General features: G+C 41.8%; 1 protein-coding gene across 7 annotated transcripts; it reads left to right on the top strand.

The window, feature by feature from the left end:
- Window positions 1-10,364: 10,364 nt before the first annotated feature.
- LOC120056979 (paired box protein Pax-6) lies at window positions 10,365-25,833 on the top strand. Of its 7 annotated transcripts, XM_039005311.1 has the most exons (13): window positions 10,365-10,377; window positions 13,579-13,632; window positions 14,524-14,547; window positions 17,191-17,321; window positions 17,695-17,736; window positions 17,827-18,042; window positions 18,593-18,758; window positions 22,616-22,774; window positions 22,923-23,005; window positions 23,139-23,289; window positions 23,683-23,795; window positions 24,170-24,305; window positions 25,748-25,833. In XM_039005311.1, exons 1-13 carry the CDS (start codon window positions 10,365-10,367, stop codon window positions 25,831-25,833), a joined length of 1,374 nt encoding a protein of 457 aa, XP_038861239.1. The 7 variants fall into 7 exon arrangements, with proteins under 7 accessions (XP_038861239.1, XP_038861246.1, XP_038861254.1 ...); XM_039005318.1 differs by lacking the exon at window positions 14,524-14,547; XM_039005326.1 differs by lacking the exons at window positions 14,524-14,547; window positions 17,695-17,736.
- The last annotated feature ends 1,956 nt before the right edge of the window (window positions 25,834-27,789 follow it).

Here is a 27,789-nt window from a genome sequence, read left to right as displayed (position 1 = left end):
ACAGAGAAGCAGAAAAGGGGGGACAGAGAGGAGCAGTGGAGAGGGAGAGAGGGAGAATAGAGAGGAGCAGTGGAGAGGGAGAGATGGAGAATAGAGAGGAGCAGTGGAGAGGAAGAGAGGGAGAATAGAGAGGAGCAGTGGAGAGAGAGAGATGGAGAATAGAGAGGAGCCGTGGAGATGGAGATAGGGAGAATAGAGAGGAGCGGTGGAGAGGGAGAGGGGGGGAATAGAGAGGAGCAGTGGAGAGGGAGAGGGGGGGTAGAGAGGAGCGGTGGAGAGGGAGAGGGGGGGAATAGAGAGGAGCAGTGGAGAGGGAGAGGGGGGGGTAGAGATGAGCAGTGGAGAGGGAGAGAGGGGGAATCGAGAGGAGCAGTGGAGAGGGAGAGGGGGGGGGGTAGAGATGAGCAGTGGAGAGGGAGAGAGGGGGAATAGAGATGAGAGGGGAACAGGGGATTGATTACACATATGGGGCACATTAATTAACTAATTCGTGTGAACAGTTTTCTTAATAGGCCTATGTAGGCTTATACATGCACAATGCGAATACATTCATACGGATTGTATTTTGGGCATATTAAGTCGTAATGGTGTGGCCTAATGGTGTCGCCTAACTGAGGTGGAAGACGTGATGTGACAGGCTATAGATTACCTAATTGATCTCTTATTCATTCCGAGTTCTGAAAACGTCGTTGAACTTAAAGCATGTATCTGATGTCACAATGAATAACATGTAGCTTCCCGTTCTCTTCAGCAGCATGAGCTGAGCACTCTCATGACGCGCCGTTCATCTCCTTTTACTGGCTTGTTAGTTGTTGTTCGTTTAGCTATCTATTCAATAAACATAATAAACCATACAAATAACTTCAATACTATCATGTCACAATAGAGAACACACACAACAAATGTGAACGCTCCACACCATCTCGTTGGTGTTCAGACGTACCTTGCTGCCATTGCAATCAATCCAAACCAAGACGTGAAAATCCTCCTCCATTCAGAAGTCTTCAACTTTCTCCCTGTATCTCTCCGCTTTTCGTTAGGACCTTTATCTCTGTGTGCAACGGCGGCAGTAAACAGGCGGCTCGTGAAGCGTATTTAGCAGCATAATGTTCTGCATGGCTGGAGAGGGGAGGCTGAACATTACGGGATTTGTTTTACATTTTATCAGTCTGAGCGAACAAGAGATTGTCATTCCCTGGATAGCTCGTGTTTCAATTGGACCCAAACTCTCCATCGAATTCCTTGCATTTCTGTCTCTTCGCTATTCACAATCAAAAGTACAAATATTAGGCCTATATAAAATAATGTAAATAGACCTTATACTACATTGTAATAATTAGGTTATTATTGTTGCTACTGTTATGATGCTATTGTTTTTGTCGCTTTTATTGCCCCATTAATAATGTACTATAACTTTACAGTATTTACACTGTAACAACACACATATTTTCTAAAAGTATTTGCTGCCTGAAATATTTTTTTGCAGACTTTCTTACATCAAATTAGGCTTATTATTAATAAAATGTTGGGCCATCTCAACCTGTCCTATGAGATAGAGAGAGAGAGAGAGAGAGAGAGAGAGAGAGAGAGAGAGAGAGAGAGAGAGAGAGAGAGAGAGAGAGAGTGAGAGAGAGAGAGAGAGAGAGAGAGAGAGAGAGAGAGAGAGAGAGAGAGAGAGAGAGAGAGAGAGAGAAAGAGAGAGAAAAGAGAGAGAAAAGAGAGAGAGAGAGAGAGAGAGAGAGAGAGAGAGAGAGGGAGAGAGAGAGAGAAAGAAAGAGAGAGAGAAAGAGAGAGAGAGAGAGAGAGCGGCTGGTGTGGCTGTCTGTGTGTGCTGTTGTACTGTATGCATTAGGAAGCGGGGTGACCGTGGTAGAGGGAAGACCGGCTGGACAGATTTGCGTTCACGCCTGATCAGCTTCTGGAGAGCGGGGCGGTGTGGGCAGGGATCGGGAGCACCTGGTCTAGCCACAGCCTCCCGTCTCGTTTTATTGACAGCCTGATAAGCGGGGCCAAGCCGTGCGGTTTCCAGCACGGATGTCAAGAACCCTGATGCGTTGCACGGTTTCGCGACCTCTTAATGGTGGTTACTCTAAATAAAGGTCCAAACACAGGTAGTCCTGACCGCCCCGTACCTGCGCCGCCCGGCCTCTTCCTGAGAGACGCGTGGCAGTGCTGTTGTCCATTTACTCTCCGACCTCCTGTTCAAATTGACACAAACGACAGAGGTTGTGACATGTGTCTGCAGGCTTTTAGCCTGGCTTTCTGAAGGGGGAAACTGGGGGCATATTACGGGTTATGGACCAATAATACATTAACTCCGCGCCTCTGCCAGTGAAGATTGTAAACGTATCAACATGTGCACATAAAGAAGAAGAAAAAACGTTTTAGGATCACTTTATAAAACGACTAATGTAAAATGGAAAGTCATCATTTTCAGGTTGCTATATATACATTGCGCTTCACAAACAATTCCGAAATGTTATTTTATAGCCTCTTCTCCGAACGTCAAGGCATGACAGAGGAGATACCTTCACTAAGTCCTGAACTTGTACAACAATAAGTAGGTTACTTTTAAAAAATGTATCCGTTATTTTACCAGGTAAGTTGACTGAGAACACGTTCTCATTTACAGCAACGACCTGGGGAATAGTTACAGGGGAGAGGAGGGGGATGAATAATCCAATTGTAAACTGGGGATTATTAGGTGACCTTGATGGTTTGAGGGCCAGATTGGGAATTTAGCCAGGACACCAGGGTTAACATCCCTACGATAAGTGCCATGGGATCATTAATGACCTCAGAGAGTCAGGACGCCGGTTTAACGTCCCATCCGAAAGACTGCACCCTACACATGGCAGTGTCCCCAATCACTGCCCTGTGGCATTGGGGTATTTTTTAGACCAGAGGAAAGAGTGCCTCTTACTGGCCCTCCAACACCACTTCCAACAGCATCTGGTCTCCCATCCAGGACCAACCCTGCTTAGCTTCAGAAGCAAGTCAGCAGTGGTATGCAGGGTGGTATGCTGCTGGTTACTGTGCTGATAAAATAATATATGGATTTTACACATTAACCATGTTAGTGAAATATCAATACTTTCAATATTTATTTAAAAAGGGGAAATATTTCCACTTCAATGGGACATGATTTTCCAACACATAATCATGTCATTTAATGCATGACCCTCCTCCATAATACCATCGATGCTTCCTCCGCCCTCAGTGCAATTCAACATGCTTCAACTCCTAGATCACCAACAGTCCTTCAGCTCCATGCGGACTTGTTTTTGTTTACGTGTAGGCCTTTGTGCGGTGTACTGCAAGTCAGCTTTTAGCAAGTATGGCCTTATAATAATTTTAATAAACCACTAATAATACATTGGATTTAGATGTAGATTTGTTGTGTTACGTGTATGTGTAATAAGAGTGTGTAACAGAGAGAAGTTGATGCCGTCATAGGCATATGGTCATCTGATCCATGAAAGCTGCGACGCCATAGGCTATACAGGCCTATGGGATTCCATTTGCCCATAAATTACTTAATGTGTCCATTAGTAAATGGTGCACTAGTAAATATAAAAGTCCACATTCTTAATTAGCCTACTTCTATGTTGCACATATGTTCCCGTTTTAAACTTATCAAATAATTTTCTGAAACTTTTTACATAGCCTGATGTTCCGTGTCCATCCAATATAACATCTAATCAAGTTGCAAAGAGATTTAACATTTTAAAAATCGCCCCTTTCTTTCAGTCATAGTTAAAGACAATAAAGATGGTGGGTTGATGGAATTGTGGCGGGTGCATGCGCTCCATATAGAACTTCCCCCATTCCATGCCTCGGAAGGTGACGTCGGACCGTCGCTCTAGCCAATCACTGCCAAGTTGAGGCTGATGCCAAGAGAAAGTTGGTGGTAAGCGAGGCGAGTCTTTTTTCACTCTCATTGACATTTCAACTCCGCGGCGGATCCGAATGTTATCTGGACCCATAACTTTATCTTGATTTGTTCCAGTGACAATTTGAAGGGTGAAGGAGCGAGTGCTGGTATCAGCAGGATATCGGTCAGAGGTCTGCGCCCTCTACAACCTACATCAGGTGATTTATACATCTCACATTTCAATCGGATTACTTATCACCGTACTGCATGTTTTGAGTGCTTGGCACATCGGAGTTCTTTCTTCGCTTCGGATTGTCAAAATATCTAAAAGCATTTCGTTGGCTATGCTGTGTATTCTATCTATACTGTACGCACCCGGGATGGTAACATCAGTGGTCTGCTTTTTTGTTGTTGCCAAGTTTACAAACTTTAGAATGAATCTGATGTTTATGAAGGTGTTTGATGGATCCGTGTGGCTGTACAGAAGGCTGAGTTTAAGTCTAGATAGTTTAACGTGGATAATCTCAGTGTTACTGGAGGTAATGTAAACACTGTTGTGCATGGTCTTTTGATGGGTCATGCGACTGTGCTTTTGCTAGTATCGTAGCGCAGGAGTTGATGACTCGGGTAGCGTGTAATTAGCGATCTTCACTGAGGTAGAAAGTAAGACGCGCGTACACAAGTCTTGTTATAAGCTTTAACGCGCACGGAGCTGAACATCGATATTGACATGTTCTATTATTTACACTGCGCTTGACGCGTTGTAATTCCAACAGTTTAGTAGGAGTGATATAAACCATCCAAATGGTAATTGTGCATATTTCTTGAATAACCAAATAGCCTACCAAACCTACACACATTTTAGCCTGATTATCATGAGACTACGTTATATGATTATCACGAGTCTACGTTTTCACGGGTCTACGTTATAGTCTACGTTATATGCTTACTTTTAGCTCAAGTAAGTTATTTGAAAGTTACCCAATTTGAATTGAACTTTTATATAATAATTAAGGCAAATAAAACGATAATGTAGCTTTAAAATTGTTCACCGTTGATTGAAAATGTGGTAGCCTAAGCTTTAGATCTTTAACTGAAATAGGATTTTCAATATATCAGACATGTTCTCGTCTTCAACCCGTTATTTAAAGGCCTCCTCCTGTGCATTTTATAACATGCAATTACAGTGTGATCAACGGTCCATTTCGTTCGAGCTTGTCGTTAATAAGTGGAGTACCGAGCCCTACGCACCAAGGTCAACTTGTCGTGTTAGTTGTTATTGGTGACCGCGTTTCTCCAGCTGCCAGGCCGCCGAGAAGCGCTGTGACACCATCACCTCAGAGCAGACCGTCTTCTGCCAGGAGAGGGCTTCACCGTCCATCCACACTCCAGCCTTCTAGCGTCCTCACGCCACAATCCCTGCCACACGTCAATCAAGGAGCTAAATTAGACAACTGAGATTACGAATTCACCTTGTAGGACTTTTCACTTAAATGCCTCACTCAGTGAACGTTTGTTATACAAGTTGAAGTGATGAGTTCCAGTCTATAACTAACTTTACGCAGAGAAAGCCATTGTAATGTTGAGTACACTTTCAGCATCTTTAGGCCTACGGCTGGTATTTTCACTAAAACAATAATTCCCAAGTCGCTTTAAGAAATTATCATATTATATTAATAGAGCAAAATCTATTTTATATCAAAGTTTATTGGTCCCTTACGCAGACGTTATCGCGGGTCCAGCGAAATGCTTATAAAATGCTTTTTACGCACACATATATAGGCTTACTGTATGTCGTGTTGACATAATTTCCCTTGCAGCCCAGAGCCTGTAATGTCCATTTCAGTTCCCTCAGCTTAGAAGATAATTGTTTTGGGATGAAAGCAAACCATTATTCAACAACAAACTTTAGGTTGATCCTAAAATGTATTGTATTTGTTTGCAGAATTCAGCTGGTTAGTGTGACGTGGGAAGAGGTACAGTGATGCCCTGACAGTAAAAGACAGCTGCATTCCCGACGGCACGAGCTCCACCGCACAATATGTCACAAAAAGTACATTTCTGAATATCTTTGAGCCATGCAGAAACCCGAAGTAGCCTGGAGTTAGTAAAATGGTTGTTGGTTTAAAACCGAATGGTGTGTAGGCCAAATTCGTTTGTTAACTTGCAAAAGCTCTTTTATAATGAATTATACGTTTTAAAATCTAATTTGGTGGAGTGTCTTCGAAGACATTTCGTTTTGTCGAATTTTCTGTGAAATAAAACATACAATGATGTTAAATAATCTTAACACAAATAATAATAATTATTATTGTAACAACACCACATTATTATAGATAGGCTAAATATGTTAGAACAATATATAGCCTAATCTAAATAATGTTATCTCCAATAATATTGGAGTAATTCAGTGCAAATGTTAATGCCAATGTAGGCTATATTTTAATGTCATTAGGCAGTAACTAGAAAATAATTCATATATTAATGAATATCCCTATTAGTATATTTTTCTAATCAAATGTATTTTAACCACAAAGGATAGTTATTAACTTTCGAAAAAATATGAAACAATTGGCAAATGCATTAATTTTCCATTTATTCTACGCTCATTGAATTGTGTCTGCTTGGCTCAGACTTTGTACTGTAATAGGCCTACAGAGGGAAGGGTCAGTGTCCTGCAAAATCACAGAGAATGTGGAGTCGCTGAATGATGACAGCTCCCTCTCATGGAAGACTCGTCCGCCTGCCTGCTCTACAATTAGAGAAGTATTGAGATGATAAAGCACTCTCTGCCGGTCCCAATGGCTCAACGGTCCCCATGTCCCTCAAATCTCGATAAATCAATGGAGGCCAGCGCGCCCCTCTCCGCTTTGTTGATGTTTTCTAATAGACCTCCTTCTCTCTTTCTCTCTCGCTCTCTCTCTCTCTCTCTCTCTCTCTCTCTCTCTCTCTCTCTCTCTCTCTCTCTCTCTCTCTCTCTCTCTCTCTCTCTCTCTCTCTCGTATGACGTCAGCCGTGTTCACCCCTCCTCCCTCCAATGATTTTTTTTCTCCAAAGTTTTTAGAGGGGCCTCAAAGACCACTTTGCCTCAGGGGAAAATAGCGAGCAGATTAGGATTTCTTTTCAGGTCCTTAGGCATTGCTGCTAATCCGAATTGGGCTAATTGCTAGTCTGTATACAGTTACTCGTTTTACTACATTTTCACACTTACCCCGAAGAAGCTTCCCCTTAAACAGAGAAATATATATATTTGCACTTCAACGAGCACATGATCGTTCAAAAGGAATGATTATTTATTGCTCTATTTGATCTGGAACTTCAAGTGAGTCAAGAAAAACGAAACGTTTCGTGAGTAGAAGAATGGAGACAACGCATATAGCACTCGGAGCGGATTTACTTTCCCAAATAAATCAATAATCTATTGGACGTATAGGCTATTGTCTGCAGAGAAAACAACTCGACACACTCATCAGGGACTCTGTCTTTCACTGAAGCGGGTTAGTAGTGAATTTTCGTCAGCTGCAGACTGCTTACAAGGGGATGGCTATTAAATTAGAATTACAATGTGGTGTGGTTACATATAAATGTCACTACTAGCAGTGTCCTTCGTAGAGGCCTATATTTTGCCTATAAATTAGCATAAATGTGATGTTATTCACTTTTGAAAGTTAGATTAGCTTAATCATATTTAAATGCATATACCAACATAATTCATAGTCGGTTAAAACATTTGATTGTTTATTTTTTATGATTCGTTGAAAAACAAACATTAGGTTACACTTTCAACAACACGAATCACGATTGTGTGTGCGGGATTTTGGTGCATTCATTAAATCAAAACAAATATTGTAATTAAATAGGGTTAACAATGTTGTCATGCATTTGGGTTCTAAGTGTTTGTACTGGCACAAAGTGTGCACCTGCTGTAAGTACAACATATTCACTCTATTCTAAAAGTATCAAGTGCAAAGTTTGGCGAATCTGGCGAATCTAACCAATATAGTAGATTGTTTTGCATTCTGCACAGTTTCCACAATGTAATTTCTTGCAACAACGATGTATGTAAACATGTGTGCTGGTGTGTCATCATGTGGCTGTAGTATAAAACTGTTCTACCTTACTAGCTGCACACGCACTTTTAGGTTTATCATAAGCTGCCAATTCCTCTATTATCAGAATAAAGTTTCTCTGAACAAGATACTCATTAGACCATCAGGACTAATCTTCATGTACAAACACACAAACACAAACACACGACCCCAAAACAAAGTCAAACACAGAAACAGAAAAAAATTATCTAGTCGAATAGGCCACCAGCTTCAGTGACTAAACACAGTGGAGGAGAAATGGGACAAAATGGTGGGTTAGTTTACAGCTTGTTTGGGGAGAAAGTTCTGGCCGAAGTGTTGTTCTTGTTCCTCACCGCAGGACTCTGGGTGACAGTTTGTGCTGGTCCTCGCGGCTCATTATCTCGCGCGCCCACTGAGGGCCCCATTCAGCCCCCCCCCCCCCCCCCCCCCCCCCCCCCCCCCCCCCCTCTCCCTTCAGGCAGCGTCGTTTGTCTCCTCATTGAACCCGTAGTTAGGAATGTGATGGTTGTCAGGGAGCCCTCTTTCACCTCCGAGGTAGTTTATTGATGAGCTCTGACTTTTTCACGTCAAAGGAAGTCAAGTGTAGGCCTCCCTCCATTACTTCATTTCATGCTCTGCACTCTCCAAAAAAGAGACCCATCCCATCCCCCTCTCCTCCTCCGTCTCTCCATCTCCCCCTTTTTGTACCCCAATTTTGCTTTGGGTTGGCTCCACACATCCAAACAGCTCGCATCCCCTCCTCCACCGGGCCTGGTCCTTTGGAATAAGCGACGGGGACTCCCAGCACTGAGACTGGTGCTTCGCAAGCTACGAGTGTAAGCTTCAATACGGGCTCGGAGGGGTTGCTTTCGAATGCGCTGAGGTGTGTCGTAATGGCCGATAATTAAACCGGTGCAGTTAGGGAGCGTGTGGTCATTGCTGACCAGTCATTTGCTTCACTTTATTTACGCGTGTTATTTGTCGTCAGGTCATAGGAGTGACATCACCTTGCCTTGCAAATGCGTCCATAACAAGCAGCAGAGCTTGCCTAAAAGCAGGGGCCCTTTACGCATGGTGGGGAACCGTGTGTGTGTCGGTGTGTTTACAATGACCATGACAGGCTGAGCAGTCAGAAGGTGATACCAAACAGTCAACAAAGGCACGTGGGGAAAGTTTGCGTTTGTTTTCAGCGAGTAGGCGACATTAGTGGTAATTTACAAGTGTACTTAATACACAAAGTAAACAGTTTCCCCTTTAAAAGCCACAGCTGTCAATGGGGAGCCCTCCTCAGCTCATTTGTCATTAGTAGTGGCCCTGATCACCAAGGGCCAACTCACTATGCACTCCAGGGAGACACTTCACAACCGTTGCAAACAGCCATGCAGAGCTGTTGACAGAAACTCAGAAACTATTTGTTTTCATGCAGACCCAAAGTAAATATGAAGTTTGTTCCAAGATTGCATTGGAAAAATGAGTACGGAAAATAATAGAGGCTGCACGATAGCAATACGCCTAAAACAAAAGAAAACATTTATCTGTAGGCAAATTTCCCACGGAAATAGGCACAGCCTACGCTCGACAAGGCAAGAACGATTTGAAATCAGCTCCGTGGACAGAATGTTCCATTCATGGAGCTGACTGCTTTAAAATGCGTCCACATCCTCCGTTTCCCCCGCGTCGTGCACTCAGGTTTAGCTGTAAAACATGCCTGAGATTCCCACCACCACGGAACCAACCCGGCCTCTGCAGAGACTCACCAGGCCTTTGCTTTCTATCCAATGGGGATCTCCGAGGCAATCCAGTTTCTTTGCATAGTAGGGCAGGCAATATTCAGATAGCGAGGGAAAGAGAGCGAGAGAGAGGGAGAGAGAGTGTGAGAGAGAGAAAGAGGGGTATTTGCATGTGTCTGCTGATTAGTGGGTTTGGAGACGGGTCTCTCTTCTCTCTCGCTCGGCCCCATTTCCCGCTTTGGTGGAGGGGGAAGTGTTTCCTTGGGGGCCGATGATGACAGAGGTCGAGGCAACGCACAGAGCACAGCAGACCAGAAACACATACAGTAATACACTTGTACCATCACCAATCAGCATAGGTGTGTTCTCTCTTAGCCTCCAACCCCCTCGTCTTCTCCAATTCTTTCCCTCCCTCCCCTTCTCCCGCTCTCCTTCTCTGCCCCACTCTCTCATTCGCTATCTCGCTCACTCACACGAGCGCACATTCTCGCTCACTCCGCGGTCCTGACATCTGAGCTCACTGTCAATCTCTGTCTCCTTCGCAGGGATATCCCTTCCGTCTCCGCTGAAGATCACTGGAAAACTATTGTTTCCTCTTACTGAAAAACCACCACAATAGACGGCCCTGCATTTGTTCTCTTTCTGTGGCACGGAGAACTATTTGACAAGGACTTTTGACAGCGGCGCAGGATGCCTCAAAAAGGTGAGAGTGGATATCTTCCCAGTAAAATATTGTCTGTGCATTTCAACCCAGTCTGCAACCCTGCAAACATGCATAACTTAAAATAGGTTAGATTTAATGCAGAACAATCAATAATTGAAAACGAATATATTATTATTATTGCGCCATATGCATCTCCCAGGCTGCAGACTAGTATCGCTAGGCTATAGGTTGGAGTTTGTGTAGCAAGTGTAGCCCCTACTAGGCTGCTTATATTCTACTCCTACTCTGAAGTTGTAGAGTGCGATTTGAAGCGGCATTCGGGCTGGCTTTCCTGTTTATCTGATGTGCTCTTTAATGATCGGTTGTGTTGGTGTTTACGGATAGCTTAATGCTTATTTATGACAGCAAAGAGTAAAAAGTCACGTTAGGCCGAGACAGTGATCATCGTGGAGAATGGGGAGCAATGACCCGTTGAGGAATGGTGTCAGTTTGATTCATAGACAGCGGAGTCACCCAAGCGCCTTCTCTGAAATGCTCCAAGTATACGGTGGGCCTATTTATTTCTCCTCTTGTTTGCGTACCAAAGAAAATATACCTCAAATGTTACTTTTCTTCTAAGCAAGTGAAGTATTGTGCAGAAATAGTTACAATTATCACTACAGGTATTTAAGCGTGCCTGCAAGTTACTAAAATACTTCAAAACGTTTTAGAATTAGAATACAATAAATCAAAGCATTCATACTAAAAGGCTAAATACATAGCCTATTATAATATTGTCATATTTATGTTTTTATCAACATAGAAAGTATATCTGCACAACTCAAACATTTTTAAGATAGCGTCACGTTCACTGATTCTAAATAAATAAAACTGTCAAACGAAAGTAGCTGAAAGTTAAGCCTATATTTCACTAATAGCCTAATCATAAATGTTATGGTTTCATTTGTGTCGTTAAATTAACATAGGCCTACTACCCCTTACAAAAACGGGCTAATAACCCAGTATTACATTAAAGATAACACTAAGATGCTTAGTACATGTAAATGCATAGTGCTCACAACTTCCTACCGAGCCATTGTTTGAGATCGTAATGTATTTCTGCATGTGAATGTTGTGAACTCAGGATCCAGCTGCCTGAATAAGCATGTTTAATTAAGACGATTGTTGTTGATTGTTGTTACGGATTAGGTACTACTAAAGGAAAATAAATTCAGATTAGACCGTTGTTAACCTCAGCAACAACCGCAGAGTTTTCGACACTAAGTAAATGATTAACTAGGCAGATTATGTCTATACTGCTGAATCGCAGTTCTCCAAATATTTAACAGAAATATTGTTTTTAAGGCAGAGAGGAATTGAGGATTATTTTACCATTCGCCACTTCCGGGGCTGTTGTGTGTATTGTTGAGAGATTTATTTTGCATTGGTGGGTTTGTACTTTTACGTAGTTAAAATATTGGAATGAATGTGGAGGAATCTAAATTAATGAGTTGAGTGCATTTGCATTGTAAAAAATTAAATGCATTGTTTTCAAGACTTTTGGTCTTTTCAGACAGCCTACTTCTAAGAACAGGACTGACGTGAAAAAATATCGGGTAAATTTCCTCAACAAAAAGTATTCCTCCGTTTGCAACACAACAATTGTTACTGTTAACAGTGTTCTGATAAATTACAAAATGGCATTGGAAACACGTTGTTTTTGCAATAGGCTACTTTCTCCAGAAAGTAGGTACTTGTAAGTCTCACTTCTCAAGCCAATTCATGTTTCCAAATCCTAGGTTCGGGTGCAGTACACACATGCCCACAACAGGGTTGTTTTTGCGTAAGGAGACAAAATTAAACTTCAGACTATTCCTTCACCGGCCCCTTTTTAACCGTCCACTTGAATAGGTTCTTTATTGCGTTTGTCTTTTCTGATTGAGCTCCCCACTGAGCTGTTGTATCTTTTTACAACCGCCTAACAACCGGCACCAGCTACACCATTACCTCCAGATATTTAGAACAAGAAATTACTTTTCCATTTCCCAAAACGTAACAAACAAATCCCACATTGGGCTACGGGGACCCGAGGTCACGGTCATCCGCTGTGCCAGTGAGAAGGTGTTGTGTGTATGGTCCCGGAGGGGGGATGCCTTCGGTTCTTTGTATTCTGGAGTTGTTGGTACGTTTAGTGGGAAGATGTGTTGCTAGTTGTGGAGGCCGAGTTGTGCGGCCCCGGGTTTGGGTATGGTGGTAGAAAGGGGTGCATTGTTGGGACTCCGGCAGGCTTTGTATGCGGCCTCTACCCCCTCCTGGTTTGTACTTTTGCAGAGCATTGAGGCGAGGTAGACAGCGTGTGTCACTGTACACATTGGGCGAGAGGGTCTAGATTTTTGTATAACTAGAAACAGCCTCTGTGGCCGTTGCTTTATGTTTAGGCCTGTTTATAAGCCATCAAGTAGAACAAAAAAAACATGTCAAGGAATCAGAAACAGGTGATCAATAAACCACGCACGTGCCAACGAATAGCGATGGTTTTGCCAACGAATAGCAACCATCGCAACTCGACATCATTTATTTATTTTACCTTCTTCAATTAGGCCTAATTTATTTATTTTACCTTCTTCAATTAGGCCTAATTTATTTATTTTACCTTCTTCAATTAGGCCTAATTTATTTATTTTACCATCTTCAATTATGCCCATTAAAGTGCCCGTTTCTTCGAACTTCAGGCTGCACAAAATAAATACAAAAATACAGAAATATAAATGCTCTTATATGAATAACACGCCAAATCGACAGTAGCCTATTTATTAATTACAATTCTAATTCAATAATAATTTTTAGTAGTCTTTACTTGTAAAATGTAACACACAGTCTTCGCTAGGGCTGTACTAATATACTGTTTTGCTTTGTCCTAGGGAGACATTAAGATTGGCTAAATTGTTTTAAGCCGACAGTCAACTCTGTTTCCAGGCAAGTTTAATGCTAAAATATATATACAATGGGGATGTGCCAATTCACATGGATTATGGCTATGTGGAATTTATAATTACAGAGCAACATTATGATTGTATTGCACCAAAGTATCCGCCCTAATCGCCTTGGAATTCGAAGTAACTAAAAGAGAAAAAATACGAAATATTTTTTTAAAAAAGAGAGAACATTTGTGAATTGTAATTCTTAACTTTGAATAGCCATTACATTGTAATTATGCTGATACTAACATTGTTATCATTGTTATTTCCTTATGACGCATAGAATACCACAGCCAAGCCACGTGGGAGTCTGGCGTAGCCTCGATGATGCAGAACAGTAAGTGGATTTGCATATTGTTGTTTTTAAACTTTGATACTAACCGCAACTACCCTTCTGTCTTTATGGTCCCCTTAACATAACTTACCCTTAACATACTCCTTAGCATATAAGCTTTATTTTTACTTTTTTCCCCACAGTTTATGATTTGTTTTTAGTTTCAATATTTTAAATTCTGTGTCGCTCTTGATGTTGTTAATTTAGCCGTATCCTTGTGTTTATATGTAATGCATGTTATATGGCCCCTTCCAGACCGCAGAGCTATTGAACATTGACAGTTATAGTCTAATTATATATCCTCCATTAATCTCCACAGATTGTTTTAGTTTTCTGCTATGTGCACAGAGAGAGAAAGAGAGAAAGAGAGGGAGAGAGAGAGAGAGAGAGAGAGGGAGAGAGAGAGAGAGAGAGAGTAGAGGGGGGAGAATTTTCTTTCCGCTTGAGTTGGTATTAAATAATTGCACAGCCGTCTGCATTAGCTTTAGAGCTGACTGCCAGGCTGCGTACACTATTAGCTGGGGCGGAGAATGGGAAGGCAAAGAAGGACGAATATTGATCATGTCTAATGTAGACTAGTCTCCTCATGAACAGTGCCGGAGTTAGAATGTAGATTCCCACATTATCATAACAACAGAGTAGAACTGTACATATTGGCCTAAACTCACTGCAAAAAAACAACAACATGATAAAACATGATATTGTCTTGCATGGGCGCCATAAAGGAAAGGTGACTGTGTGTTGGCCTCTATTGCTTCCTAGTCTGTAGTGTGTTATTACTTGTCTGGATTGTTTATCATAATGGTCCATATGAGTTGCTGACTGGCGAAATGAACTAAACCATAAAGGATGAAAAGTAACGTTATTTTCTCTCTTGTCTTGCTGCTGGACTAGAGGTCTATGACATCTGTGATGAAGGTGTGTGGAATGATTTCCTCTCTGCTATTCTCCTCACCTTGATGACGTGCATGTGCTGTAACACCTGCCTATATAGTCACATTTTAATCTGTCTGAATTCAATGTACCTATAGCTAGATCACGTGTAGGGCATATTGTTACCTTGTTGTAGGCCTAGGTTATATTTGCAATGCAAGTAGGGAATATGATATTGTTCCCTATAAGGGAAAATGACAACATGCAGAACAAAAGGCTTGAATGTAGGTCAGATTAAGTAGGACAATTGATACAGGAATATTTCATTGAAGACTATTTAATTTGTATCATAGTTTTTTAAACGTCTAAATACATAGTCTATTGGATATTATTTTGAACAATATGGGAAGCCCATTATGCGTCATATAGGCCACCTTGGCATTACCCAGTGCTCTATGCGCTGACAAATGGCTTACTCACAGATGATGTTTGCTTGCCAGTTCCCCTTTATTGAGATGATGTTTTAAACGAGGCGTCGTTAAAGCTATGTACAGCCCCCTCTGCTCCTGCTTTGCCTCAAATTGATGTTAATGGGATGCTCCCCTGGCTTGGCTTGTGATTTCTGGTGCGAATGGCCGAGGAGATATCATTGGGCCCGGTTCTATGTGTTGTTTAAAGGTCGCCGCGGCCTCGGTGGCTTTGTGCTAACAACTCCTGGGTGTATATGGAGGGGAGCGTCCAAATTGACACCATATGTTTTCCTATTAGTCGACTAGTAATAGAATACAAGGCGCATAATCAGCGCCAGCGGGCGAGATCGACGCTGCTCGCCGTGGGGAATTGGGCACATGATTAAGACTTAACCTTTGGAGAGCTGAAATTGTATGTGATATCCTTATTTGACGGCTTTATCGATCCTATGGATGTATATGATGGTTATAAATGTGTTGAGGTGACGGTGCAACCATGTAAACCCACAGCGAACCGCTGCTTAGCGCGGACAGGTTCATTTGAGAGTAAAACGTCTATTAATTCCACTTAATCCTGGAATTACCAAAGAGCCAGAGGGATGATAATGGATTTGCTATTAATCAAGTCCACGTTGGATAAGGATCATTGCACATAGTGGCCTAAGAGCAGTGTTTAATTATGTTAAACAGATTTATTTTCACTCAAAACATGGCTTTTAATTGGCACAAAACGTGCGTAATGCGTATTGTTCCCATTTATAGCGCACATACAACGTATTCCCAAACAGATCGCCCACTGATTGCACACAACAGGATTGTAGTGGCTGGGAGGATTTGTTGCCAAATACAAACAAGAGAAAAAAACCGAGATGTCAGATTTAATATGTTGAGAATCCAAGCGCGCCCTCGTTGTTGTGCCCGCGCGTCGCCCCTGGTCACCTTAAAACGAAGCTTCCCTCGAAGGGTAAACGAGTAGCGTCCAATTTTGTCTGAGTGATATCCAAATCCAGACAGAAAGGGTCGTTTTATCGTGCTACTATTTGTCGTGACGATGCGTTTTTCAAAAGCAGAGCTGTGTCATAAAGTGACATGCCTGCCACAAGTGCTCCAACTGATCTTTTCAATTAGCCTTCCCATGCATGATCCGAGGCGACTTCCGCCTATTTCCAGAAATTAAGCTCAAACTTGACGTGCAGCTAGCTTTATTTTAAAGACAAATGTCAGCCAGCCTCATCACATTTCCCCCCTCTTCTATATTTGGAGCTTATTTATTGCTAAGGAGCCTCTGCTCCCGGAGTCAATGTAGCAGGCGGCAGCGCAAGAGAAGGCAGCGGAGATCTGGAGCACAGTAAGACACTCCGGGGAGGCATCCGTCCCATTTGGCTTCAGGTTTGCTGACTCTTTCCATGCTTTAATCAACCTCCTTATCGACTACAACCTACCTCTTAATTAAGTGTTTTAAAAATACTTATATTTGGATAACATTTATTGAGGTTTGTTATATTTGAGGCTACCTAAATGGGTGGTGTTTTGGTGTGCTTGTGTTGAAGGTACATTGGCGTGTTTGTGTTGAGGGTACATTGGTGTGCTTGTGCGTAATAGCACACTGGAATAGCGGTGAGGAGGATTGGGGGATTTAATTTCGAAGTTTGGGGATTTAAAGACGCTGAATTTGGGGTTGGCTTGCTCACTTGGCGAAATAATGCTGGACAACTCGCGTATGACTGAATTCACCTTTGGATAGCCGATTTCACCTTTAAATAGCTGATTTCACCTTTGGATAGCCGATTTCACCTTTAAATTGCTGATTTCACCTTTGAATAGCTGATTTCATCTCAGTTGGATGGGGATGTTTTGGTCCAGATCATTGGATGCTGTTGACACTTCCCGTGCATGTGTTGATTCAAGGCTATTGCATTACAGTGACCATTGTCTAGAGTGCTGATAACAATGGAACAATAAATAACTATTAGATATTCATTTTGGGGATAATTGTACTATTAGACTATCTGCATGTCCTTCATTCTAAATGTAGCGTTTTGTTAATTCCTCCCTTCAACGTTTATGTTTCACCTTTGCTCTGAAAGCTAGCCATCTGAAAGGAAAAGCATTACCTGACTCACTGCTATTTTGTTATAGAACATATTGTTGTGATCATAACCTTGTTGTTACATTGCAACCGTAGCCTATAATTGGGCTCCCCTTTGTCTCTGTTCAGGTCACAGCGGTGTGAACCAGCTGGGCGGTGTGTTTGTTAATGGTAGACCGCTACCGGACACCACCAGGCAGAAAATCGTCGAACTTGCTCATAGTGGCGCGCGGCCGTGCGACATCTCCAGGATTCTGCAGGTGACCAGGACATTCTTTCTGTCTGGTGCAGGAAACCCTAGCTTTCAGTGTTTCATTTTTTATTTTTTTTAAGCTACCACAAAATAAAACTAAACAATGGGATTTTAAATATAAGAAGATGATGCATGGTGGAACTTTTAGTTTTCCTTACTGTAGCCTTTTTATTTATTTAAAAACGTTTTTCGACAATTGTTGGCTGTAAGAAGGCCAGACAAAGCCTAATTGCTTCTCATTATAATCTATATCCTATTCAAATAACATTAAGGGTAACATATCGTAAGTAGGCCACCACTTTCCCCCCTAAGAATAGTTGCATTTTAGAAAGTGCACACTGTTATCCTATACCATTTAAGGCATATTTTTTTGTTTATAGACCCATGATGACTCAAAAGTCCAAGTGCTGGAAAATGAAAACGTAAGCTTATCATTGTTTGACGTAATCTTCAAAATTTCGCAACTAGTCTTAAATAATGTATGTGAATTGTGTCTATTGTTTTCTATCCAGGTGTCCAACGGGTGCGTGAGTAAGATCCTTGGCAGATACTATGAGACTGGCTCCATAAGACCGAGAGCGATCGGAGGCAGCAAGCCGAGGGTAGCCACTCCAGAGGTGGTGGGGAAGATAGCGCAGTACAAGCGGGAGTGCCCGTCTATTTTCGCCTGGGAGATCCGCGACAGACTGTTGTCGGAGGGGGTCTGCACCAACGACAATATACCCAGTGTAAGTGCAGTGAGTGTAAGTTATGAGCATGATTTTTTTTACCACCTGAAATGATTTCTCAGAGACGGAAAGCATGCATGATTATCAGCCAACCATTTAGTCACGAGATCATGACTGCGTTATATGTGAAAGACATGCATTACGTATTTCCAACAAATGGTTAGTTAACTTGTAGAGACATTCATACATTTCATTATTTATATTTGATTCGTTATTAGCTAATTTTGCACCACATAGGGCCTACATGTAAAATACAATTGACAATTGTTGATGTTTATAACAGGCATATTTTCAATGTTTGGCTAGTTATTAAAATGTATTTTCTCAAATATTATTTGGAAACGCTCTGTTTACATCTTTACTCCCAGCTCACTTGTCAGGATGTGACGTATGTGTGCGCGCGCGCGTGCATGTGTATATGTGTGCACCATAGACATTAATGTTTGCACGCTCACAGTGCTCGCATGCCTACACACTATACCGGCGGTGGCGCGCATTTTTCAATCATGGCTGGCGCTAATCAAACCGTTCCGTTTTGTTTGTCTTTCAGGTGTCGTCGATAAACAGAGTCCTCCGCAACCTGGCTAGCGAGAAGCAACAGATGGGCGCAGATGGCATGTATGACAAGCTGAGAATGCTCAACGGTCAGACAGGAACTTGGGGGACACGGCCCGGCTGGTACCCCGGAACTTCAGTGCCAGGGCAGCCCAACCAAGGTGAACCTCAGTCACTAATAATTTGACAATGAAGAAGCCTATAGATATAATTACATTTGCGGTATTCGTGAAATCATATAATTATCTCACCATTATCCGAATGTAGGCCTAAAGACTAATCACCAAATTGTTTTAATGACCTAAGGGTCATCAGGGATGTAATGCTATATTGCAAATGTTAGGCCTATACCCTGTTAGGCCTATACATTTATTTAACTAGGCAAGTCAGTGAAGAACAAATTCTTATTTACAGTGACAGCCTACACCGGCCAAACCCGGACGACGCTGTGCCAATTGTGCGCCTCCGTATGGGACTCCCAATCACGGCCGGTTGTGATACATCCTGGATTCGAACCAGGGTGTCTGTAGTGACGCCTCTAGCACTGAGATGCAGTACCTTAGACCGCTGCGCCACTCGGGAGCCCAAGCCATAGTTTTCAGTGGATTTTGGGCATTTGCTTATAACACATCAATCATTTAGGATGATTGGATGTCGTTTATGATTGGTCAGCATATCAAGCAGTTATTGTCAACATGCTTTGATGCCTTTGGTGGACAAAATTCCCAATTAATCATAGAGTAGTCGATTAGTGAACGGCCAATTAATCAGCAGTCTCAATGCCCACACTGTCTCCGATGGGGATGTGCGTGACAGAGGCCTGGCCTTTCAGCGGAGGTGTCCATCCAACAACCCGCATTTCCCTCCTCTCCTGGCAGGGAAAAAAAGCCTGAGGATCCGTGTGCGGCATATCAGTACAAAGGAATGTTTTCCTTCACACGCAAGGATTGGTTATGGGAACGGGCTCGCTATGTGTAATTGCTCATTAGAGAGAGCTTCGTCTCTCGTTATGGTGAGGTGAGTCTAGTTGAGGGAGACTGATGGAGAAATGTTCCACAGGAGACCACTGGACACGGGATGACAGGCGGAGCGATTAGCCAGGAAAACATGAACGTTACAAAGATACATGCTTATGTTCTAGTTCTTTTTGTGTGCTCTAATAGACCCTTGTGAAATACAGAGCCTGAAAGAAAACAAAGTCATTGCACCTGCTCAGGGCTGGGTAAGAGAAACAGTGTTATAATTCGATAAGCATCAAGATATGTTTCTGCACAGAATTTAATTTGCTTTGAACATAAAGGCCTTTTGATTTAGTCTTATGTGGTCATAACCTATCTTTTTTCATGTTTATTTTATTTGTATTTTTTATAATGTACAATAAACTATTGGCTTACTTCCAGAACTAGACATAGTTATTCACTATGTTTACACTCTGTTTGATTTAATGTCGTTATTGATACTAATAATAGTAAGCTATTAATAATAGCAATATTATTAACAATATTATTATTAATAATAACAATAGGCCTAATAATAACAATACTGACAATAGGCCTAATAATAATAATACATTTTTATAAGGCTTTGAATGCAATCTTTTTAGGCCCTTAATGCAATATTGCTTTTCAGTTTCTTCGATTGAAAATGAAGTGACATGGGCATTTACCTCCAATTGAATTGGGAATTGTTTCCAGGAGTTCATTTCAGGAGATCCATAAGGTCTAAGCCATACGGGAAGGGTCTCTGAGGAGAACAAATATGGTCCCTGTCAAACAACAGCTACGCAACAGTGGCTAAAATAATGGTTACAAGGAGTCTGACAGGGCTTGAAAGGTGACAACTCTATCTAGAGAGTCTATCTGAATAAAACTCTGTGGCAATTCATTATTTCTTCTCTTTCTCTCATTTCGTTCTGATATGGTACTAAATCCCGTCTGTAGAATTTAGACCACTCACTTTCTCTTTCAGTTTAATCGGTTTCTTAAGTGTTTTTGATCCAGTCTCTGTTGACTGAAAGGTGCCGCTATCTCTTTCGGCTCTTTTTCCGCCCCACTGCCCGAGACACAGTGATACCAAAGAATGAGTTTATTTCCCAGCGCTTTTTTAAAAGAAAACAAATCCCAAACCTAGCGTCAGTGGGTCTGGCGGAGGGATCATGGGCCGCACATTCACTCCTTTTTGTGGATTATCCTTCGAGAAGAAAGACAAAGCGCTGAGTGGACGGACACAAGCTACATGAAGAAAAAAGTTAATTTATTTCAAAACGATTAAGACATTTTAAAAAGAGACATTTTAATAGTCATAATCCTATTAACACATTAATGTCAACCGAAAACAAATCCAGGCAATTATCATTATGTGCTATAATTTAGCACTTGCTAGATGTCTGTGGTAGTATGTCTAATTCATGGGCTATTTAGTCTAGGCTACCACATTGTTATCGGCCTAAATCTAAAATATGACAGGTGCCTTATGGTGAATTTGCTTACATAACATGCAATGTCATGGTAATTTTGTGCGTATTTAAACTGTTGTTATGCAAATAATATTACAACAAATGTTTTATGTAATCTCCCAGGGGGCAACTAGCCTGGGTCCCAGTCTGTTTTGGTAACATTCCACTCCTTGTACTCCGTGTCGTATGCCAAAGATGTTTAGCATGACTGGAGTGGAAAGAGTGGAATGATAGCTACAAAGACTGGTACCCAAACTAGTGGAAAACATTCGATCCTATACATTTGTTTAAATAGGCCTATGGATATGTTAGAGAAGAGTAGCCTGTCGTGACTCCAATGTAAGTAATGTCATGTCCGAGACTACCCAAGCTAAATTGGTAAACTCAGAACATTATCTGTATGCAGGTGCACCTCACGAAACGACTGGTCAAATAGCGTTACACACATAAAACCCGACATTCTCCAAAAGCAGCCCTTCATTTCTTCATTTCATATTCACTTCTCGAAGGGATAATGATGTGCAAAACCAAGACAGGCATTAGTCAATATGCCTGGTCCCAGAACAGAAGCCCATATAGGCCTACCACGGACAACCAGGAGCCGTGAATAGATAGGCCCTATTCAGCTTGTACAGGGGGTTGCATGCTCTCTCCTCACTCATTTGTTTCCAATTTAAGATAGAAATTTTGACTGGCGTTTAGCTGGCCGGGGGACGTGATTAATGATGCTAGTGGATAAGGGTTAACACACTGAACTCAAAGCTCTGTTGACCGGGATCCTCGTGCGCACAATAGTTCACCAAAGCACAGAGAGAATCCTTTTGTCGCCTCGTCCGATTGAGCTGCTCCATTTTCCTCTGGTGATATTCTGCCCACGAAGAGTTCGCTGTAGCCACCTCTCGCTGTGTGCACAGAGTTTAATGGTTTCCCTTACCCCGAATGGCATTGTTTCATTGTGAAAAGCACCTCCTTCTATTCAAGTGTTGGTGGTCACCTCAATGGCTATACGAAAGCCCATATGGGGACGGCCATTGAGGCATCGCAACGCTCCTAAAAGGGGGAGAGAGTTTGGGCCTGAAAGGAGTTCGCCACATCTAGTCACATTTCTCTTAACCCTTTGAGCACATGTGCCATTGTTGAGAGGTGATAAAGGATCTAAGTTTACGCAGCATTGCTGAGCAATGGTCTTTTTCCCACAATATTTTACAAATAACTAGTCGGTCTTTTATGGCTATTGATGTGTCTGAAAACAAGCAGAGATCAATATGTTAGCTAGATCATTCATCCGTCATCATTCAATGTCCGTCCTCAGTCGGTGTTATGCCAGCTAGGCCTACAATGACAGCTTTTCCCTATTCTTCTAACAGGTAGCTTTTAACGGGAACATATATAAATATAACAGAACCGTAGAAATGAATTCCCTATGGGCTATTGCGAGGACGACATGTTATTTTTTGCAGTTTACTTTCAGAACTATAAAATTAAATAAACAATATATTAACGCATGCTTTTGGAGATGTAGTAGGCAGGCCAATTCCTATTTGTTGATTGATTTATTTACAGATGGCTGCCAGCCACAGGACGGTGCTGGAGAGAACACAAACTCCATCAGTTCGAATGGGGAGGATTCTGACGAGACGCAGATGCGACTCCAACTAAAGAGAAAACTCCAGAGGAACCGCACGTCGTTCACACAAGAGCAGATTGAAGCACTGGAAAAAGGTGAACTTGAATTTACAAGATATTCATATTTTAATGTAACGTCTAATTGAACGAATAGCAACATTCACCTCAGTAGCTTACACATAATTCAATTACAACAATATGTTCATAGCCTATACTAAAGATCCGTTTTCATATCCTATTCCAGAATTTGAAAGGACTCATTATCCTGACGTTTTCGCGAGGGAAAGACTGGCAGCGAAAATAGATCTGCCTGAAGCAAGAATACAGGTGAGCGGACACATTTTGAAATATGCATTGCACTGCATCCCATTAACATTTTGCTGCTTGGTCTGAAAAAGACACACAAGAATCCATGAAGAGCCTACATACGCGACTAATGTATGATTGACCTGTTGCGCAGGTGTGGTTCTCAAACAGAAGAGCGAAGTGGAGGCGGGAGGAGAAGCTCCGGAACCAGCGTCGTCAGGCCAGCAACTCCTCCAGTCACATCCCCATCAGCAGCAGCTTCAGCACCAGCGTCTATCAGCCCATGCCTCAGCCCACCACACCGGGTAAGCACGACACTCATATAACATCCATCCATCCACAGTGGGACACTTGTCAACATTAGGAATATTTCAGTAGGCCCACCACTCATTTCAACGTCAGACAGCTTAATTATAGACTAACATAGGTATAAGTGATATTTTTCTTTGATATAAAGTTGAGTTGAATAATAACTCATCATATGCTTCAAATGACAGTTGATTAAATAATTTTTGCTGATATAGGCTACTTTCAATGGTTCATTGGTTAATCATGCATGTAAGCAGTGAAAAACAAAACCCCCTGAGCTACCTGTCAAGGAGGGCGTGGCTTTACTCACACTATGCTCCCTGTCTGCCATCACTGAATGTATGAACCGTAACCCATTTGAACCAAACATTTCTCCCCTTCTTCCTCAGTGTCCTTCACATCTGGGTCTATGTTGGGCAGACCTGACACGGCCCTCACCAACACGTACAGCGCCCTGCCTCCCATGCCCAGCTTCACCATGGCCAACAACCTGCCTATGCAAGTAAGTCAACAACCAGGTACTAACTAACCCTGACCCTGTTCTGTCTGCGTTAACTGTGTCAACAAATGTCTAGGTTGTGCTCTCGTCTGAAATGTGCAAATAGTACAGTTACAATTGTATTTCAAAAGCCAAATACCATTATCGCCAAGCTAGTTGTAATCAACCTTCGTAGGTATAATGATTCTGTTCTCTTCTAATCCTAAAAACAGCTTGAGGAGAAATCAAAGTGTAGTCAGAAACATTTCTAAATGCCTAAAGGAATATAGTAGCCTGCATCCCTAGCTGGGCATTGCTGTAAGGACTGACTGCTGAGCTGAAGAGGGTATATAGTTGGCTAAGCTAATATATAAACGTTATTCTCTCCCTATCTATAGCCCAGCCAGACCTATTCCTGCATGCTGCCTACCAGTCCGTCTGTGAATGGGCGGAGCTACGACACATATACGCCCCCTCATATGCAGGCACATATGAACAGCCAATCAATGATCACTTCTGGTACCACCTCAACAGGTAGGCAGAAAGTCCATTGTTTCCGAAACACGTTTGGCCATTAGCGAAAATGAACAAATCACGTTTAATCTCTTAGCTAACTAACCATCTGCCACCGAACCTTTAAATAGGGGATGCTGCATAGCCATACACACATTCTCTTTCTTAATTCATGCTCTACATTCCCCATAATCCGCCATTTTCTTTTTTCTCTTTGATCAGACTACAGACACGTACTGTACCTCTACGTTACACACCATTTTCTCTCTCCTGACATTCTAATCTTAGTGCATGAACGCACCCCATTCCATTCCAGCTCAACGGCATAATGTCATTTGAACCACGCTAGACGGAGGTTTTAGTTCCAACCCATTACGTTGCTGTGGAGGGCCATATATACTGGTCATAGTCATGAGGGGTTAATGGACCATTGACACATTTCCTCTAAGCTAAATCGCTAATTCATTTGATTAATTTTCTGTTGTACTCTCTGCGAGGCCTCAATCAATCTAGCTAACTTATTACTGATGTCCTGAAGTGTTAAACAATGTGATTCATAAAGCTACTGTTCTGTGTGCTAAACTTCTTATCGCTGAATACTCAAAGGCTTAGTCCTCTGTGCTTAAAGGCCCAGTGCAGTCAAAAATGTGATTTACTGTGTTTTATATATATTTCCACGCTATGTTGGTATAAAACTGTGAAATTGGGAAAATTATGACAATGTCCTTTTCGTGTAAGAACTGTTTGAAAAGACGGCCTGAAATTTCAACCTGTTTTGGTGGGATGGAGTTTTGGCCTGCCTGGTGACATCACCAGGTGGTCAATTAGTTAATAGACCAATAAGAAAGACAGTTCCAAACCTCTTTGCCAATAACAGCTAGTTTTCAGTCCCAGACTGTCCTAGATAAATGATTGCTTGAGAAATTGCTATTTTTGTTTCTTTTTGAACATTGTAATTGAAAACAATCACAGTAAAATACTTCATTGTTACACAGAAAATGAATTGATATTGAGATAAAAATGACTGCATTGTACCTTTAAGCTTTCTAATGACCTATCCTCTATGGCTGTGTGCTCTGTGGTAAAGCATTCATCAACTCAGATGCTATGTGCTACGGGACTTACCTCTCAATGTCCTATTTGGCGTAATGGTTAGTCTCTCAACATGATGGTCATTTCTCAGGCTAAAGAAATGTTGAACTCGAGCTCTCTTTACCAAACACAGTACAGTACAGAGACACTGGGCCATTTGGACTGAACTCAAGCTCTCTTTACCAAACACAGTACAGTACAGAGACACTGGGCCATTTGGACTGAACTCAAGCTCTCTTTACCAAACACAGTACAGTACAGAGACACTGGGCCATTTGGACTGAACTCAAGCTCTCTTTAGCAAACACAGTACAGTACAGAGACACTGGGCCATTTGGACTGATATGTGTCTCTCTTCCCTCTCTCCTCAGGACTCATCTCTCCTGGAGTGTCTGTCCCTGTCCAAGTCCCAGGCGGCGAGCCTGACATGTCTCAGTACTGGTCAAGACTACAATAGAGAGAAGAGCTACTTCACCCTGTAACCGCTCACCCACCGCCCTCCGCTGGGAGCTCACACACACACGGAGAGAAGTGGAGGAGAGAGAGAGACTCTGGGAGTGCCCTAGGACTACAGGGTGTGGTTGTTTCCACTGGGACAGTGTGTTGTTCTGTAGCTCTTGGCACATATGAGGACTGGGGAGAACAACGATGGGAAGAGAGGGGGAAGAAGACAAAATGTGGACCTCTGTAAAGTGCCCGGTGTTTAACATTTTCATGGAACAAAAACTTCATTTTTTTTTCTCACTTTCCAAGTAATTGTTTCTTTTTTTCTGTCTGTCTCTTGTGTTTGTATATGGCCGTGTGTATGTTATGATGAAAAACCCAGATCAAGTACTGATAGATGGACTGCTAGAAAACCATGTTGGTCTCATGTTTGTTTTTGGGGTAAAGGAGAACCCAAGAGATTTCTGCCATGACTATTTTTTGATCTGCTTACATCGAGACTTTCTACCAGACTTTGCATGGTCTGTGGACTCATACGAAACTGTTGCATATCACCCGAGAGGAGAGCTGTGGGGAACAGACTCAGTGTGTTTATTAAACCTATTTATTGGTCATACTCCTTCAAAATGGACGTCAGCAGAGGAGGACCTCCAGTCAATCCACCCACCTCAGCCTTTTGGGTCGGACTCCTGCAATATCACATGAACTGTATAGTTCTGGGGATTTAACTGTGGTCACAGACAACCACATTATCACATGAATTGTACTGGCCTGAATTGTACAGACAACCACCACTAACAGTTTGCAAAGACAGTGGGACATTCAAGACTTGTTCATGGACTTCTGCTGTGGTGGATGGATTGATTCTAGGTTCAAGACTTGTTCATGGACTTCTGCTGTGGTGGATGGATTGATTAACGGTCCAAGTGAAGAGCTATAAATGCAGAGGAGCTGAGTAAAACAGTTGAATCGCTAAATGGTAGACTGTGTCTTCGATATAATCCAATTTGTTCATGCCGAATTGTAAGTATGTCTTCCCTAGAAATCAAAAGATTTCTACAATAAAAGTACATTTACATTTTTATCCCCCCAAGAATATTCTATAAATGTTTTCTACACATTTTCATGCATCATAAAAATACATTTCTTTAGGTCAGGTACAATTAGTCTCTTAGGTATAGTTGTATTATAGTGTCCTATTGTCAAATCATTTTGTGCAACTAGAAATATTTCATTCCTATAATTATGATTAAACATGCTTGACAAAGTTTGAAACATAAGTGTTTGGCAGTTGTTTACAAGTACATATCAGATTTAATCATTGTTGATTGTAAAACAGACCAAAGCCTTTGTATTTCATCTATTACACAATGTTTTTGTTGTTGAAGATATTAGTCTTGTGTTGCATCATTTTGTAAACATGTGATGTTCTATTACAGTGACCCAGAGTATGTTTGACTGTGGACTAATCCAGCAGTCTTATTTATAATTGAAGACTATGGGTGACTGCGGACTAATCCAGCAGTCTTATTTATAATTGAAGACCATGGGTGACTGCGGACTAATCGAGCAGTCTTATTTATAATTGAACACCATGGGTGACTGCGGACTAATCCAGCAGTCTTATTTATAATTGAAGACCATGGGTGGCGTTTTCTAGCGTCGTCTGTCATGCTTTTTTGAGTTCTGCGATGTTTTTCAAATATGTGTACATAGAACGTGGACACGTATACAGGGTCTACGTCTGAGAAATGCTTTTGAGATGAAACGTCTAAACTGTCTCCTAAATATTTCAATTTAATTTGATTTAAAATGGAGCTTTCTAAATGTATTTTGTGAAAACTATAAAAAAAACTATTTTGTACAGTAAATATAGTGAAAGCTTTTTTCGTGTTATTAATTCTTTAGCCAACATCAAATACGATGCACCAGGTGAGAATAGCTACACAGCGTATTACCACATTCCATT

The sequence above is a fragment of the Salvelinus namaycush genome, chromosome 1 (assembly GCF_016432855.1).
Source record: "Salvelinus namaycush isolate Seneca chromosome 1, SaNama_1.0, whole genome shotgun sequence".
NCBI lineage: Eukaryota > Metazoa > Chordata > Actinopteri > Salmoniformes > Salmonidae > Salvelinus > Salvelinus namaycush.
The sequence above is the reverse complement of the archived record's forward strand: the minus strand, read 5'-3'. Positions and strand labels throughout refer to the sequence as shown.